General features: G+C 48.4%; 1 protein-coding gene across 3 annotated transcripts in view; it reads left to right on the top strand.

Moving 5' to 3' along the window:
- The window catches only part of MAP2K4 (mitogen-activated protein kinase kinase 4), a 103,641-nt gene that overhangs the window by 78,050 nt on the left and 8,355 nt on the right, over positions 1-17,236 (top strand). For all 3 annotated transcript variants that reach the window (XM_032992085.2, XM_032992084.2, XM_042802576.1), the window contains 3 exons: positions 2,978-3,029; positions 3,440-3,567; positions 16,726-16,803. In XM_032992085.2, coding sequence (XP_032847976.2) covers positions 2,978-3,029; positions 3,440-3,567; positions 16,726-16,803 — 258 coding nt within the window. The remainder of the gene's footprint in view (positions 1-2,977; positions 3,030-3,439; positions 3,568-16,725; positions 16,804-17,236) is intronic.

Below are 17,236 nucleotides of genomic sequence, written 5' to 3'. Positions count from 1 at the left end.
TTCCTGCTCTGTCTGCTTGAACATCAGCACCAACAGCATTGGCACCATCTGCCTCCTCAGGGTTCGCTTCATGTGCACTGGTGGTGGCACCAGTGGAAGCTGGGCACAGGTCATCTCATCCCAAGGAAGGTGCCTAAAATAAACAAGCTTGTCTCCCCTTCCTTTGTTTGTAAAGGGAACAAAGGATTGGGCATTTATAGCCAGGACGTGTGAAGCCCACCAGACTATTTGAGAGTAAGAATCTGGTCTTAGTGAGTTGCCTACCCTCTCTCTCTCGAGTCTGGGGAGAGGCTGGTGCCTCTGTGTGGGAGCTGAGTTCCCATCTCGTGGTGCCTTAGGTGGTGAAGCGAGACGAATCCCACCCAGGGTATTGGAATGCAGGCCTGCTGTACAGAGCCCACTGTCTCCCTTTAAGGAGCCCTGTAAAATTATCGTCGGCTGTGCTAAACACTAGGGCAAGGTCAGGCCCTGCAAAACAACCTTTTGGTTTTGGACTGTGGAAGAGGGGGTGTTGAAAGGTATCCTGAAATCTCTGTCCTGCTTCTGCCTGTAAAAGTCTGTCAGGTCCACTGTTTTCTGCAGAGGATGCTGGGCCACTCCAGTCCAAAGAAACCTCTGGTAGCCTTGTGCAAAGGCTCCCAAAAGTACAAGTGAGTCTTCAGCAAGTGGAGATCCTGGATGATGTTTTCTTGACTTAACCTGGAAGTCCTGGCCCAGTAAAAAGTCAAGGTCAGGCCCGACGAATTAGTTCAGCAGGGCTGCTGGAAGATGAAAAGCCTCAGAAGAGAAGCACCATTCAGAAGTAATGGGGGAAAATGTGAGCAAATGCTGGTGCTGTGCCGCGTTTCTGACAGATGGGCAAGCTGCCTCTGTATCAGCTCCAGCACATGAATGCCGCAGTAACTGGTGTCTGAGCTGTCAGAGTGAAGGGAAGGTGCTCAGTGAGTCACAAAGCATGACCTCTTGAAAGTACACAGGCAGATTCTGCTCAGGGCCAGATCTTTGGAGAAAACCATCTTCACTCTCTTAGGGCATCTTTATAAAATGTTGAGCCAACCTGGGACCTGTTGCCACTTCATACAGCTAACAGGCTGCCTTGATGGCTCATGCACTGTCACATATTTAGATGTTTATATCCAAGACTGAAAATCCTATCAAAGGCAGCCAATGGCTGTTTTGCAGTCCACAGCCTTACCACCAACCAACTAAATGTATTACTGCTTAAAGCAAGGCTTGGGACATAGACAATAGATGGCTGGATAAAGTGTGTCCTTCCAAAGTGGTCTGCTTGGGGTTATATGTAATTCTGTGGTGGAAAGAAAAGGAGATCCTTTTAGGGTTTGCAGGGTATTAGAGACATGCTAGCCCACATTTTGGCTCAGATATAGACCTTGCAAGGTGTTTGCCCAATGAAGGTAGTTTGAACAGAGACTTGAGATGGGTTTTGAAGCTCTCCAATGGAGTTTATCTACTTAGCCTGTGCAGACAGCACAGTGTGAAAGCACACCAAAGCTTTCAATCCTAGCTGGGGAAATGGCCACCTTGATTGTTTCTGACCTGGGAGAAAGTGATGGATGGACTGAGTAACAGATCTGAGGATATGAAGCCCAGTTGTGCTGTGTGGGAAGTTGTGGGTTGCTCATTGAACGTTGGTCTCCTTCCTTCATGCTGTACCTGAAGGCAGACCAGCTCCAGCAGCTCCCGAGGGAGGTCCTCCCTGTGGACTGGCTTTAGGAGCTGAGACAGGTTCTGACTAGATCTTGTGGGGTTTGCTTCTGTCCACCTTTTTCTAGAAAACAAACGAGGAATGTAATTTAATAACTCTAGCATGAGAATACTGTCCCTGAGTATCTCAGACCTTGAAGGCATCCAGGTCCGGAAGGTCTATGTGTGCACTGCCCTGGTAGCCCCATCATGCGCAGGTGAGGTATGTGCTACAGCTCACAATTCGCTGTGCTCCACCAACCACCCTTCAGTTCATGTTACAGATCTTTTACCTAGATTGAAGAGTTGTATGCTTCTGCTTCACCCACTTGCGGGTGGAGGCAGAAGCTTCTGGCAGGGTTGTCTGGTATTTAAACCAGCATTCAATCACTAATTCCAGTAGGCTTTCTCCTGCTGAACCTCAGGTCCAAGGAGGCCATCCAGTCTTGTTCTACCATGGGCCTGCCTAAAAATCAGTTGATGCTATGTTGTTCAGAGAAACCTTCACAGGAGGAGCAAGGTTTGTGGCAAGGGGGAGACAGCACTTCAGCCTGTCCAGAGCTTACCAGAGCTTTTAATTACCTAAAGACTTGAACTTGGGGTTGGGCAAGCAGGAAGGACCAGTCTCTGGGAGCTGTTTCATGGGTGCTGGACATCATCCTTACAGCAGCACAACTTCAGAGAGCTTTGCAGCACAACACAAACACCCACTTGCCACTGTCTTCAAGGCAGTCTTTTGGTCATACATTTTGACAATCTTTTCAGCAGAAGCAAAATGGATTAAAATGGTGAACTTTCAGGGTTTTTCTAAATCGTCCTGTGAAATCGGTCTCCCTAAGTGTCTCTTTCGTTTGATGGTGAATGGTTAAATCAGGACAGCCTCTGCTGCTCCCCACACTGTTGCTGCTCAGCCAGTGGAATGGGGGCAGTTGTTACCTACTGAAAAAGTACAGCATAGGGCTTGAAATAAGTTATTACTCAAGATAATTAACATCAGTAATTGCTTGACTTCACCCCTTGTTCCCCTCTCCCAGAGTGTGATCTTTCCAGATTACAAGTGGTATGTGTTTTCTTAACCACATGTCCTCTCTTATGTCACCTTCTGCTTGCGGGAAAGATTGGGAGAAAAATGCTTTTATTACAAGGTCATATTACAGCACTGATAACTCAACATATTAAAAGTTTTTTCCCCCTGTTCTTGGGGCTCCGAAAGTTTAATAATCACTGGAATCTTGCAACATTTGCTTATTTTTCATCTGTTTTTCTTCTCTAGACTGTGAAAGCACTAAACCACTTAAAAGAAAACTTGAAAATCATTCACAGAGGTGAGTTTGTATCTTTTCTTCTTACCTACAAAAATAATTGCAAGAAATTTAAGTGACCTTTGCTTCAGGTCAAAGTGTAATTAGCATTTGTACTGCTGTGAGTGTGAGTACAGGTTTTGCCCAGGGGTGCCCTTTCGGTCTGTGCTTTTCCATAAAAGTGTCATTTCAGTGTGGTTGGGTGTCTGCCTCTGCCTCCAGGCATGTAGCATCTTTGGGCCTGGCTCCATCTCCCCTTGCTCCCGGTTAGGATCCTCAGCAGCAGCGAGCACATCCACTCGCTGCCTGCCCACCCCACGTCACGGGGTGACGGTGATTGAGCGGCACCGCCGGTGTCGATTCTCTGCAGCTGCTGCTCTTGAAATTTAAACCTCCAGCCATGATTTACTGGCTTATATTTCTTTCCCTTGCAGACATCAAACCTTCCAATATTCTTCTGGACAGAAATGGAAATATTAAACTCTGTGACTTTGGCATTAGTGGACAGCTTGTGGACTCCATTGCCAAAACGCGGGATGCAGGGTGCCGGCCGTACATGGCGGTGAGTGGGGGTGAGCTGGGCAGCGGGGCGCTGACGGGCCCCAGGGCTCTGCAGGATCTTCCCCTGCTGCTGCAGGCCTGGCTCAGCATGGCCAGGCCTGTTGTCTGACTGAAGCGTCAACCATCTTCCCATGGGGTGAGCACCCCCTTCCCAGATGAATCGGAGTTCTGGATCGAGTGCTGCCGCTGGCAGCGTCAGCGGATCCATCCAGGCTGTGGCAAAGTGACCATATTCCATTTTTTTTAGCTGAGTTTCTCTGCTGCTGCCTCTGCTGCGGCACTGGAGCTCAGAGCTTTCCTGTCCCTTCCAGCAGCACCCGCTCACACGCCAAAGCAAACAGCATGTGGGGGAAGGCAGTGCCGTCTGGGTGTTGGGTTTTCTTGGTCTGCAAGAAATCCATTTGCTATGGCAAGATTATGTCACAGGAGCTATTGCAGAGCAGAACTACAGTGATTTTTGCAAACCACTTTAATTTCAAAGTGTGCCATAACTTAATTCCAGGAGAATGTGATTTTGGAGAGCAGCAGTAGCAGAGCAGCTGCATGGAAATCACTCAGGTGGAGCTGTGGCTCCTGGGAGCCTGTCCTGCTTGTTTACTTCCCTCCCCCTCCTAGGGATAAAAGCTATGGTGGTGATTTTTGAAGCTGTCTGAGGATTTTAAACACTTCTCTGCATTGGGCTGCTTTGAAAAAGCCTCTTGGTTTCACATGAGCTGAGAGTGCCTTGTGTGGGGAGCTGTGTGTCTGCTATCTAACTTTAATTTCAATGTCTGTATTTAACTCTCATTACTTATCTTACGGCTTTATATGCTGAAAACCACTGATTTCTGAACTCTTTTCTCTACCACCAAGGAAACAAAAAAGGAAAATCTCTCTTTTTTTTTTTTTTTAAGGTACAGTGCCTATCTGGTCAGGTTATGGCTCTCACATCGTTTTTATCTGACTGTGGTGTCCAAGGCAAAACCTGTCTGCCCCAATCCTGATCTGTGCAAGCACAGAGTCTGAATTTTGGAGCAGTTGACCATTTATTTCCCTTGTCCTCATAGCAGTGTTAGTTACTCAGTGAGCTGGACAGAGTAGTACAGATGAGATCTGTTACTGGAGACCATTGCTGTGGTACAACAAAGTCTGTGCAAGCTCCACTCCCTAATGCGGTGTAACAGGGCAGTTTGTTTAAATAAAGACCTTGTGAGACTGTGGAGAGGGCAGAGGCATGTCTCTGCTCCGAGCACTTTCAGCAAGTGCATGGAGCTCCCCGCAGGGCAGAGGGTCAGTCAGAGCTGCCCGGTTTGTGGTGTTGGTGGGACATGGGGTGCTGAGGGCAGCAGCAGAGAGGTGCCCCAGGAGGGCACAGGAGCCAGTGCAGTCTGAGCTAGTGTGACATGAGGCTGGGTAGTTGCATCTCAGGTTCAGGTGCTTCTGATAACATTGCTCCATGGAGTTATGAATGGATGTTGACTTTTCCTTATTCTTTGAGGTGTGTATCAAGTCTCCAAATAGGGCTCTTGAAAAATTGCTCTCTCCTTTCCTCTTCCCAAGTTCAGTGGGCTATAATTGTAGGAATTGATGTTCCCACTTTTTCTTAGAACAGTGGGTAGATTGTTAGGTTTGCTCAGGCTGTTGGTTTAGTTATGATGTGACAGTTACTGGCATGTCTGTAAATAGCTGCACTGCTTCATTTCCCCTGGGACTTGGGTGGGTGCGTGCTTCCGATAGCCCCTTGGTTTTCCTCCCTGTCTGTGTGTATGCTCTCTGCTCCTTGTGCATCTCCATCACAAGCTCTAGCCTGTTGGGTATTTAACTGAGCAAAAGTGTTTCAATTCAGTTTGTGTTTTTAAGAGCCTTGGCATGGTACACAGTTTGTGGGACGAGCCAGCAGCTGGCAAGCGGTGTGGGAGACGAATGGCCTCTTCCCTTCTGCTCTCTGGACTCAGTGACTCCTCTCCAAGTACATGAAGATTTCCACATACCGAGAAGCCTGGGAAATGGGGAGATCTCCTCAGAATGCAGGCACATACACCAACTCTTTCTCCAAGCCAGCAGAGGCTGATGGCTGTAGTGATGCTGTAATCAAACCTGAGTATACCTGGGAAGGAGTCAGGCCAGCCACACCCCTTTCAAAAGGAAAATACAAATATTTTTTAGTGTAAGATAGGCAAAGGGCATTAGCTGTGTTTAGCTAGGGAGGGCTGATAAGAGCTGCTGGATGATGCCCATTGACAACGAGAGCATGTTGCTTTGTAAGGCCCACTTGACCCATGGCACTTGCAGTAATTCTTGCAGCATGAGCACTGGCCTACTGAAGGAACCTGATAACACTGTGTTCACTGGAGCCGAGTCTCCAAATAGCTGTTGATAACAATAACATTGGATGTCGGCCAGTTTGACTGCGAGCAGTGTGATTAGGCAGCAGGAGCCATGTCCAGCTGCTAAGCAAGTGCTCTGTGGTTTAACCAAAATTGTTAGAGCTGTCACAGAAAGCAGCGTATCAGCCTTTGAGCTGCTAGTGCTGGAGAAGTTGTTCTGCTTTTGGCTTTGAATCGCCCTGCTGTCATTATATTGAAATAAAGGCATATGTGTTGGTGCCTTGTGTTCTTTAAAAGAAAGAAAGACTGAGCTCTGGCGCTGCCCCAGGCAGCAGCCCAGGTACAAAGCAGCCTTCTTGGTGCTCGTGCATGACCTGTGTCCCAGCAAACACACTTCTGCTTGTCCCTGCCTGTGCACAGAGAGAGGGCCAGCACAGGCCCTGTCACTGCAGTCCCACTGCAGACTGGTGCTCAGGATGTTTCCCTCTCCTCATTTCTCCCTAGTGAAGATGGGCAGTCACTGTTGGCATCGGTGTCCAAGGCCAGGTGGAGACTGCATCCCTGTGCTTGCATGGCTCATGCAGAGTTCAGGCCCTGCACAGAAACAGAAAAATTCCCAAGGCTGGTGACAGTGACAGCGCTGAGCCCTGCTTTACTGGCCTCCCTGTGCACATGGAGGGAGAGGCTGCAGGGATGCAGGAGCCCTCCGAATCCTATATCCAAACAAAGCTACATCAAGAGCTTCTGTTTCAGCTTTGCATTCCTGACCCGGTGCCCAGGTTTTCATTGGGCTCAGTCATTCATTTATCTGAACAGGCAGGCCATTGCTTTGAATTCATGCAGCTAAAATCTGTTGGACCTGAATATTGCTGTGTGTTGGACATTTTTTGCTTCCCCCCCCCCCCCCCTTCTGAAACTTGGCACCCAGCCACAATTCTTATGACTGAGAAAACAAATTTGGGAGACATGTGGCACTGTCCCTCTGCAAGCAGCACGGACTGGATCCAGGCTCTGCCGCCTGCAGTGTAGCAAATTCCAGGGGGGATGCCTGAGCTCTGAGCGCAGTCCTCCCCGCTCATGTGCTGCTGGCATCACCCGCATGCTTCAGGGGTTTCGGCTGAGAACATAACCTCCACTTACTCGTTCACCGGCTAAAATTGTCCGTGAGGTTCACCCAGCGTGGGACTTCTCCTGTCCAAACTTGGCTCCTTACATCACGCGGCGCAGAGCCCGTGCCGAGCAGCTCCGCTCCAGTGCTGAGCTCCTGTCTCTGCGTCGGTGCTTCCACCCCCTCCTGCTGAGGACGTGGCGGGACGGGATTTTCCTCCTTGCCCGTTCAGATGCTCATCTGCACAGGCAGTATGTATAAACCTGGGGAAATCTGTTCAGCAGCTGCCTGTGTAAGTGGACAGCTTGGCCAGAAGTACTGTGGGCAAGACGTGAGTTTTGTAGAGGAGAATAATAAAAAGTGTAGGGCAGAGGGAGGACGAAGTAATTTTGGCCGCTAGGATTTACATGAAAAGTGCCTAAAAGTTTGGGAGATAGTTGCCCTTGGGAGTCATTGGATGTTCAGCTGGAAACAGCAGGCTGCTCCTGCTTGCTGTAGGTTTGCTCTGTGTGGGGCACAACTGGCTGTGTTGGGTCAGCCCAGGGTAGCCCCTGCTGCCTTGATTAGCTACAAGAAGGCTAATTGGAAGCCATATCAGAGCTGTGAAGGTGCAGAGTGGGGTGGGCAAGGCTCCTTAGGGCAGGGTCAGGTGCAGGGAGAGGAAGCAAAGGGTTGTGCAGGTCCACAGGGGTGACCCTGGCACCCTCCCTGAGGCTGTTTGGCTCTCACTGCTTGTGCTGGTGAGGCTGGGGGGAGATTCTGCTTCAGGAGGACCCACAGGGATTTGCAAGGGGACTCTCCACCCCTGGGCCAAGCCCTTTCCTACCAAGCACAGGAGTGCCCTGCCCACTTGCCACACGTGCAGCGCAGGCTGGGGGGTGCTGGAGCCGCTTGGCAGCACCAGCCTTCCCTCGTGGGTATGCCGGCACTGACACCTGGATGCAACCAGGTTCAGCCTCCACCTCCTCCATCCATTCCCTGCTGCTGCAGCCTGACCCTTGGCAGTGGAGCAGGCAGGACATACTGCCTTGTTCAGAACCAGGTACTCAGGCATTTGTGGAGTGCAAGATCTCCTGTTTCCCATAACGTGGGAAGGACTGGGGTCAGAACTGGGTCTGAGGTGTGAGGACTCTGCTTTGCAGGTGCAAGTTTTCATGGGTGATGAGGCCAGGACAGCTGATTGAGTGCAGCAGGGGGAAGCCTCTTGATCCTGTGCCCAGACCAACAGCTTCTGGTTGAGTGGAAGAGATCTTTAAGAAAAAGAAACCAGATTTTAAGGCTTGAACTGCTAGTGACTCCAGCCTGGCCAAAGGTGAGCTGCCACATGATGACTCACCTTTGCTGATGACCATCTGCATTTTGTTATGCCTGATTTCTGGTTAGGATGTGTATGACTTCATCTGTAGTTCTTGGTTCCCTTTCTCTTCTGCATCATAGAGTCCTCCAGGATCAGAATTTGGCCCCTTGCACTGCTTCCTGCTATACTCCTTTTCAGTATGTGTTTGAAAGCTTGCCTGTTGGGACAAGCGTTAAAGCTGTGGAAAAATAACTGGGCTCCCTGCAATTTAGTCTTTTGTAACTAACAACTTCAAGGACTTTAGAGCGTCCCCACCAGAATTGCAGGCCCTCAGTGAGGTTCTGTGACAAAGTTACTTAGCGTGGCTAACAATACCTTACAGCCAGCCAAAACTGATTCCTCTCTAGAGCTTGGCACCGTTAATCTAATACAGTTCTTGGAAGGAGTAGTGGGGATGGCATTGAGGGGATGCGTCAAGCTGTGGGATACTGGAGGGTGGCCTCCCAGAACAATGCCAAACGGAGAAGACCTCCAAAGTCTTGAGTTAAAGATGCCTCTTCATGTAGTGGAGAACCTACCATCGTGCCCATAAAGTTGTCCTGGTACTTAATTATGCTCCTAATGCCATCTTTTTAATAAGAGTAAATATTGTTGTAGTGGATGGCTGTGGACTCTTGTTTCTACCTCGTTTGCAGAATTAAGGACTCCTTTACTTGCCACAGCCTCTTTCCCCAGTACGTACTCCCTGACTCTGATGTAGTCACCTCTTAAGCTTTTCTTTGAGGAGATTAGGGACTGAGCATCTTATGCCCATAAAGCAGATTGGACTTTATTTTGTGGCTGTGTTATAAACACAAAATTTTTTTTAGCATCCTTTTACAAATGTAGACCCTGAAATTGAGCAAACTTCCAGTGTTTGTCTCACCTGCAGAGTATATAAGAACAGTGGTTCCTATTGTGTTGCCCCAGCTAAAGTCCTTTAATCGTCATGCTCCTCTGGGATTTCATGTTCTCCTGTATTTTTCTAGGATCCTGTCTGTCACCCCAGAGTGCTGCTTTTTCTTTGCGTGGTTGAGTGAGTCAGCTTCCAGCCAGATCCCAATTTACCAAACACTCAGATGAGAGTAGTTCTTCAGGAACTCTTATTTATCACACTAGAAATATTTTTATAATATGCAGAATTTAGCAACATTAATTTTATATTTTCTTGAATAGTATTAGTGGTATTCCAAGGAAGGTCACCTTTGAGGTCCCATTATAAATCCTGTCTTTCCCACTCAGTAGTCTGTTTAACAGCAGTTACACTCTGAACTCTTATCAGTGGAACTATTTACTAATGCAGATTATTGATGCTTGATTTAGTTGCAGTCCAGACAATTCACTGCACAGGTCCAAGTTTATTACAGCCACACATTTACCTTTGTTAAAATGACAAATAAGGTCATCAAGAATGTGCTGTGACAAGCTCAGTGTTTGAGCCTTCATTAATGTTCCTGCCATTCTTTCTGTGCCTAGCAAGTGTCCCCTGCCCACCAGTCCATTGCTTTCCTGCCATCTTCCTGCTGTTGAGATAGAGGAATTAAAACACTGTTATTAGGAAACCCAGCTGGGAGGGGATGGTAATCCCATGCAAACGGAAACCAACGTCTCCACCTGGAAAATGCTGCTGGAGAAGTTTTTAAATGAAACATTCTCTGAGTAAATATGTAAAGGAAATAGGAGGGGAGGAAAGGCTATTCTCTAGAAACATGATCTCTGCTGATAGACTCTGTGCAGCCACGGGCTTTGTGGATGACCTGGCCAAGAGGGAGGGACAGGAAATCAAAGAACAGAGGGGATTTTGTAAGGAATGTCTGAATTCAGAAGTCCAAGCAGGGATGAATAATCTGGCTGAAGTATTTTTTGACAATACTACTTTTATCTCCTATGTAGGTGCAGAAATGATGCACACAGAGACAGTGTTACTGCTGCTATCCTAGAGGTGGTAGGCTGAGGAGCAGGGGGAAGCAGCAGGTCCGCCTAGCCAGTGAAGCCAGAAGAACTCATGTTCTCCACTTCCCTGTCAGCTCTTCCACCCAGCACGCTGCGTCCTTTGCTCTGCTGTGACATGCCCTGGCAGAGGAGCAGTGTCTCTTCCTGCAGCCAGGGTAGGCTGCTGCACAGGATGCTGCACAACTCCTGTAGCAACTGATGCTATGATCCAGGCCCAGAGAAAACAAAGTGTTAACAGCTTTTTCATCACTGACCTAGTACTAGAGAGGAGGGGTATAACCTCAGAAAAGACTTTACCCAGCACAGTATGGCAGTGATGCCTCACTTGCTCATGTGAATGACTCACATTGGTGCTCTTAGACCAAGGCTTTTGCAGCACTGAGGTCACCTTCTGTGGGCTCCTACATGACCAGGAGGAGATCCAGAAAGCTTATTAGGCTTCACTGCATGTACAAGATCCACATGCAATTAGACACCTCGTCTCTTTAGCAGTCAGTAGAAGAATTTGTTGTCACCAAAGGGAGATCAGTGTTACCTAAGGGATAGCCTCCAAAAATTCCCATAAAGCAGAGCAATAACACCGGCCAAGAGGAGTGGATGAATGATCACATCTGTTTAGAGCTCCAGCTGCATCTTGGGCACTAAGGGCTGCTTGAGACCCAGCGTGATGAGTCCTCCTGAGGACAGTTACCTCACAGAGCAGGACTCCCTCTTTTCTGGGAGATGATAGTCACGTCCACAGGGCTGGTGGTGAGCATCTCCTGTGTAGGTGAGTGTTCTGGCTCTTCCTCCGCCTTACAGGGTCTGAACTTCCAGCCCAGCCCTGTAGAGGAGTCAGGGAAGGGGCTCGCAGGAATAAAACATCTGGGGGTCTCAGCAAGCGGATGAGAGGGAGCTGCACGCAGCATCCTTGCACTCTGGAGGAGGAGGAGCAGGAAAAGCAGGTCTGAGAGCCCCGTGAGTCAGTGCCTCTTCGCCTGCCCTGCTTTCTGCCCATCACTTATGTTCCAGCCTGGGCTGTGCTGTGTCACTAATGCTCGCCGTCGCTCCATGCTCTGGTAGAGCGTGCGAGAGGCCTGTGCAGGGGAGTGCCCTGAATGAAGAACAACTTGCTTTTCACCACATAAATATTCTTGAGAAATACAGCAATGCAAAAAGTGAGTGACAACATTTTCCTTTACTGAACAGCAGAAGACTCCCAAACTAGTTAGTTATGGTCCTAAAGATGGTTTCCACTGCAGTTGCACAACCCTGCAGGCAGCTGTTCAGAGACATGGCTCCCCTGCTTGCTGTGCCTTCAGTTTGGAGTTGGCCCCAGGAGCCAAGTCACTTGGGCAATGACAGATGCTTCTCTCTGCGAGCACTTGCTGAGCCCCTCGCAGGGCACCGCCGTCCAGACGAGAAACCCATAGTAATGGGGTCACCACTGTGGGGGAGACGGCATTTTTGTCTCGAGCGTCCCTAAATAAATACACGTGGTTCAGTTAACACAGCAGCAGAATAGCATGCTAGGGAGCCGTGGCTCTTGCATGCAAGACATATATCCAGTTTGTGTCAGAGCAGTGAAGGTCTGTTAATTCTGGCTGTCCCGGTTCATAGCTCACCGTGTGGTTTGCAGCTGAATTTGGCGCAGATGATGCTGCAGCTGCAGCCTGCACAGCCCTGTTTCCAGATGTGCAGTGCTTCACCTTGCTCCTGCCATCAGCCAAAGCCAGGGAGGTTCCTGGACTTCATTTCACACATTTTTTTAGTGCAAGATAGTCTCCAGCAGAGGCTGGCAGCTTCCATCTTCCATCCATCTGTTCCCATGGTTGGAGCAGAGGGAAAGTGTATCGTTCAGATTTTGTTCTGCTTTTTGTATTGCAAAAATTTAGCTCTTTCTGGTGGTTCTTTGCTCCTGGTAACCTGTTACTTTCTTCTGGTTTAGTGATGCATTGGCCTAAGTAGCAAATAGGAGTTTGTTATGTACATTTTAATGCCATGGAGGCAGTTTTGAATTTGCAGTTCATGTGGGATAAAATTCCCTGATTATATAACCAGTGAAAATCCATATCTGAGCTTCAAGAATTGGGTTTTTCCAGAAATGGTACTTTGCTCTTTAGCAGCATGAAACAGCTGAAGACTGCAGGGAATCGTGTGTGCCTGTGTGTCACATCCTGAATTGCCTGTGTTTGCTTAGCTGAGGGTTTGGAACAGAGGGAGGATCAGTGCTGCCCACTTCTCATTTCTCAGTCAAGATGCTGGTGCTTAGCTGGACACTGAAATAGAGAGAAGCCCCATGGCAGCCTGCACCCTTATTTGATGCATTCATACCCTGCCCCTTCACACCATCAGCACATCCAGTGGTGGTCTCCATCTCAGGCATTTCTTTTCCTTGCTTGCACTTGGCATTAGGAGACCTGGTATGAGCCGGACTTTGTCTGCAGCCCTCGTTCCAGGTCCCCAGGCTGTGATATGCTGACTTTTCCTTCATTGGTGTTAATTGCTCCCATGTCATATACATGGAAAATTCCCAGGATTGTTTCTGCTCTGTATTTAGACGGGATTTATTTTGGTCCCTGCTGCTTTCCCTTTTACTGTGCCACCATGGTCTAGGGCCAAGTCCCTGTTGCTCTGTCTGCACTTGTCTCGGTTGTGGCAGCAGGCTGCCCCTGTGTGGGTGCTTTGGATGAGAAGCTCTGTGTCGCCAGTGCCCCCTTCCTCACCAGTCCCTGTAACACACGGCCTTTTAGTACTTTATGCCCTGCCCAAAATACCTGCTCACCATGCAGTCCCATAATACACTGCATAGAAAGCGAGGCCACCTTCTGAAGTCTGTGAACTGCTCTACTCTGCTGTGACACATCCCTGTGGATCTGCAGTGTGGGAGTCCTGGCACTGACAAGCCCAGCATCTCCATAATTTTGTGTGGCCCTGTGCTGGCTGGTGTCTGGTGACAGCCTCCCAGCCATCGTGATGTGTCCCCAGCAGCGTGCAGGGCTGGGTCACCTGCTGCCATCCCTGCACACCAGCATCCGTCACACAGGCAGCATGCCCCGTGGTGGTGTGGGGGGGACCAAAGAGACAGTCTCATGTCACAGGGTGGTCTTTGTTCCTGCAAAGTGACTGATTTTCCTGGTGGGAAAGTACGTGCTGCCTGTGGAATCCATCTTCTGTTGCCAAACTGTTTATGGCCTGGCATGGAAAGCTGCCATACCCTCAGAGAGCTGCCTTACTGTGGGGCAGTGGTCCACCGTGGCCTGCAGCACAGGTAGCATTGATAGAATCACAGAACCAAAGAACCTCAGAATGGTTTGGGTTGGAAGGGACCTTCAGAGATCATCTAGTCCAGCCCCCTCTGCTACTCACTAGATCAGGTTGCTCAGAGCCTCATCCAATCTGATTTTAATCACTTCTGTGATTTGGCATTCACAACTTCTGTGGGCAGCTTGTTCCAGTGTCTCACCTCCCTCGCTGTAAACAGTTTCTTTATTACATTCAATCTAAATCCAAACTTCTTTCACTTTCAAACTATTGCCTCTTGTCCTGTCACTACAGGCCCCAGTAAAAATTCTTTATCTTTCTTATAAGCCTCCTTTATGTATTGAAAGGCAGCAACAGGGTCTCTCCAGAGCCTTCTCCAGGCTGAACAACCCCAACTCTCTCAACCTGTCCTCGTATGAGAGGTGTTCCATCTCCCTGATCATTTTGGTGTCCTTCTTCTGGACCTGCTCTAACAGGTCCATGTCTTTCCTGTGCTGGGGTCCCCAGAGCTGGGTGCAGCGCTCTGGGTGGGGTCTCATGAGAGCAGAGGGGGACAATCCCCCCCCTCAGCCTGCTGGCCACCATGTCGTTGTGCCTGGGGGACGGGGAAGGGGTAGCTCGGTGCGCTTCACACCCACTCTGACTGCTGGAACCAAGCAGGCAGGAGGAGCTGCCAGCATCTGGTAAGGAGGGATTGGAGGCACAAGGACGCAGTAGAGCTTTGTGCAGAGGGCAGGCAGGGCTGGTGTTGCAGGGCTCAATCACAGCAGCATGGTGCTGGGTGTGCCAGGGCCGAGAGCCAGGAGGGCTGGGGGGGCAGGTCCATCATGCTGTGTGTGGCACTGAGGCAGGGCAGGGTAGGCACAACGTCACTCATGAGCGTTATTGATGAGAGTCCTGGGAAAATTCTTTCCAGCCTGTAACCTCCCGCACGAGGGGACAGAGGAGGTGCCTGACCTGCCACATTTAATGCTGGTCTGTTGTCGATGCCATGTTCTTCTATCCACCTTCCTACTGCTAGCATTTTCTGTTTGCTTTCTCATGAATATTTTGGACCGTTCGCAGAAATACATCACTGAGAGCACTGTGACTTTTTTGGTACCCATTAGGTGATGTTATTCCATGTGTTACTTCTGAGCAGAGGACAACTTCGATTTATAAGTCTGAGCTCCTATTGTCCTTCTTGAGCCTGAGTGTGAGCCAGTGCTCACCCACTGACTCCTCCTTGAGACATTTTGCCTCTTACTGAAATGTCCAGTAACCTCCTGAAACATCCAATGGTTGCTCCTTATCAAACCGTCCTCCCCTCAAATAAGCAAGTAGCAGGGACTGGGAGTACACATTTTGCATTCAGATCTTCACCCCTGATTCTGTTTTCACATACTTTTCCCACTGTCTCAGCTACAAAATTGGGAATAAATTGTCATTACATTTCTATTCCCCATATTTAAAGAAATGTATGTTTATATTAGCTATTAATTCCTTACCAGCTGATTTGGTAGTCTGTTGATATGGTATACCCAATGTATAAAGACTGAACTTATCCAGCAAAGACAGGATGCTGAGTTGTGAGCAGTTAGAAGCATGGGTTTATTCGCGATATAAATGTGATACAGGATGAGCATGTGAAGAGCTGATGGTAGGTTTAAGAGAGTTCGGTTTTAGTAGTTATATTATTTTGCATGCTCTTCCATCAGAATTGTTGAAAAGTCCATCCAAGTCCCGAGAGGAATAACTAACACATGAGTTTAAGATGAATGAAAACCATAACCGAAGGATAAAAAGGCAAAGCAAAGGGCAGACCTAGGAGAGTGGGAAAGGCAGCATGTTTAGGGCCTGGGCTTTGAAGCCAGGCTATTTCAAAGCAGATACTGTAACTGGAAGTAAGGATGATGAAACACATCAGCAGTGCTGGGAAGGCAATATACCATGTACTGAGGAGCAGTGGACACAAGAAAGTTGAGTGAGAAGCCACATGTAGAACCACTGAAGCTTGATGGAAACTTCTCCCTTCTCTATGTGGGCATGCACGGGTGGTGGCCTGCGCAAGCTGCCTTGTTGGAGAAGATCCTGGTGGCTGAGGGAATGGGATGGGTCTGGAAGCAGTCACAGCTGGGACAGCCACGGGTAAGTGGTGGGCTGCAAAGAAGAGAGCTAGCAGCATGGCAGAGCAACCAGGAATGCCACGAGGGTTTGGGGGCTAGGAGTCATTGTGGGAACGTGGTAGTCTTTTCATGCAGTGGGCCGCTGGAGGGCTGAGGTTGCACTAGGGGACTTCGTTTGTTCCATGGCACGCTTTAGCTGGGATCTGCCATGAAACTGTATTAAAATGTACCTTAGAAAGCAACCAGGGCTTTCATAGTATTTCCTGTGCCTGATAATTTAGTATTTTATTGCAATTCAAGTCTATTATTGTTGTAGTCAAAACTGAATGAGATCCCTGTTTCTTTTGACATTTTAATTATTACATTTTTAACAAAAGAAGGCAGAATTGAGGTTTCTCATACAGATGACATACAAAGCATAAAGATGTTTTTTGCTGGTTCACCTCTCTGGATAACTCGCTCTTAGACGCACATCACCCATATCTGGCTTGATATTATTTTCTGTGGAAAAACTTTTGGATGTCTGAAGAGCTTGTAACATCATAGTTGCCTTCAAGGGATGCCCAAAACCCTATAAAGAAGAGCTGGTCTTAAAATGCATTGTTTTTAATGCCTCCTGAGGTTTAGCAACAAGCAGACAGTTGGGAGGAAGAGTCCTGATAGACACTGATAAACATCAGTTCCCTGGGCTGGTTTAGAAGATGTTTATTCCAGTTCTTATGATACCCTGAGGACAACTTCGCTGTAAAAACAGAGAAAGCAAGACTTTGTGTTAAAGAGTTCCCAAAGTTAAAACTAAGTAAATACAGTAACAGTTATTCAAGCTGCTTGTACGGAAGTTAAAAAAAAAAAAAAAAAAAGGGGATTGGACTGTGCCAAATTGCTGGTTTGGATCACCTTTTACACTATGGCTCCCTAAAAAAAGTGTTTGATTCCTTAATATGTTTCTCTGCTGGGGTTGGACGTCTGCCCTAGCAGCAAGTTTACCTCTAGAGTTGTGCCAGGCTCTGCCTGACGGGATAAACTTAGAGTTTTTTCTAAGTTTGCAGATGCTTCTTATTTCTTCCTGCATGACACAGCGTTTGACTGGTCCTTCTTCCTGTTTCAGCCTGAAAGGATAGATCCCAGTGCGTCCAGGCAAGGCTATGATGTCCGCTCAGATGTCTGGAGCTTGGGAATTACATTGGTGAGTGAGTGGGGTTGAAACCCTCTTCTGCGCGGTACTTTCCTGGTGAGTAGCCTTGGTGTGCTCTGCAGTGTGATGGTTGGTGTCAAACATGCGCTTGAAGCAACGCCCAGCTCCGCTGCTGTGAAGCGTTTGCATGTTGTGATTGCAGAGGGCTCCTCCTGGCTCAGAAACAATAGAAATCCCTTCGAGGCAGGTGGCTCTCCTGAACCCCTGAGGATACATTTAGCTGCAGCTATGTTTTTCAGAGAAAGAGATGTGAGCAGGGAAGAGGTATTGGATTATAAACGGAAAAATTGAAAAGATACTCCCTTCTTGAGGTAGTGAAGTAGAAAACAGAAGCAGTAAGTATGAACCAGTAGCTTCTGTCTTCCCCACTGGTGTTTTAAAGTGCTCGTTTTCACTGTCCTGTGAGGAGCAGGGCATTGGACTC

The sequence above is a fragment of the Tyto alba genome, unplaced genomic scaffold (assembly GCF_018691265.1).
Source record: "Tyto alba isolate M040663 unplaced genomic scaffold, T.alba_DEE_v4.0 Super-Scaffold_39, whole genome shotgun sequence".
Taxonomy (NCBI): domain Eukaryota; kingdom Metazoa; phylum Chordata; class Aves; order Strigiformes; family Tytonidae; genus Tyto; species Tyto alba.
Note: the sequence above shows the minus strand (reverse complement) of the source record. Positions and strands in the feature narration are given on the sequence as shown.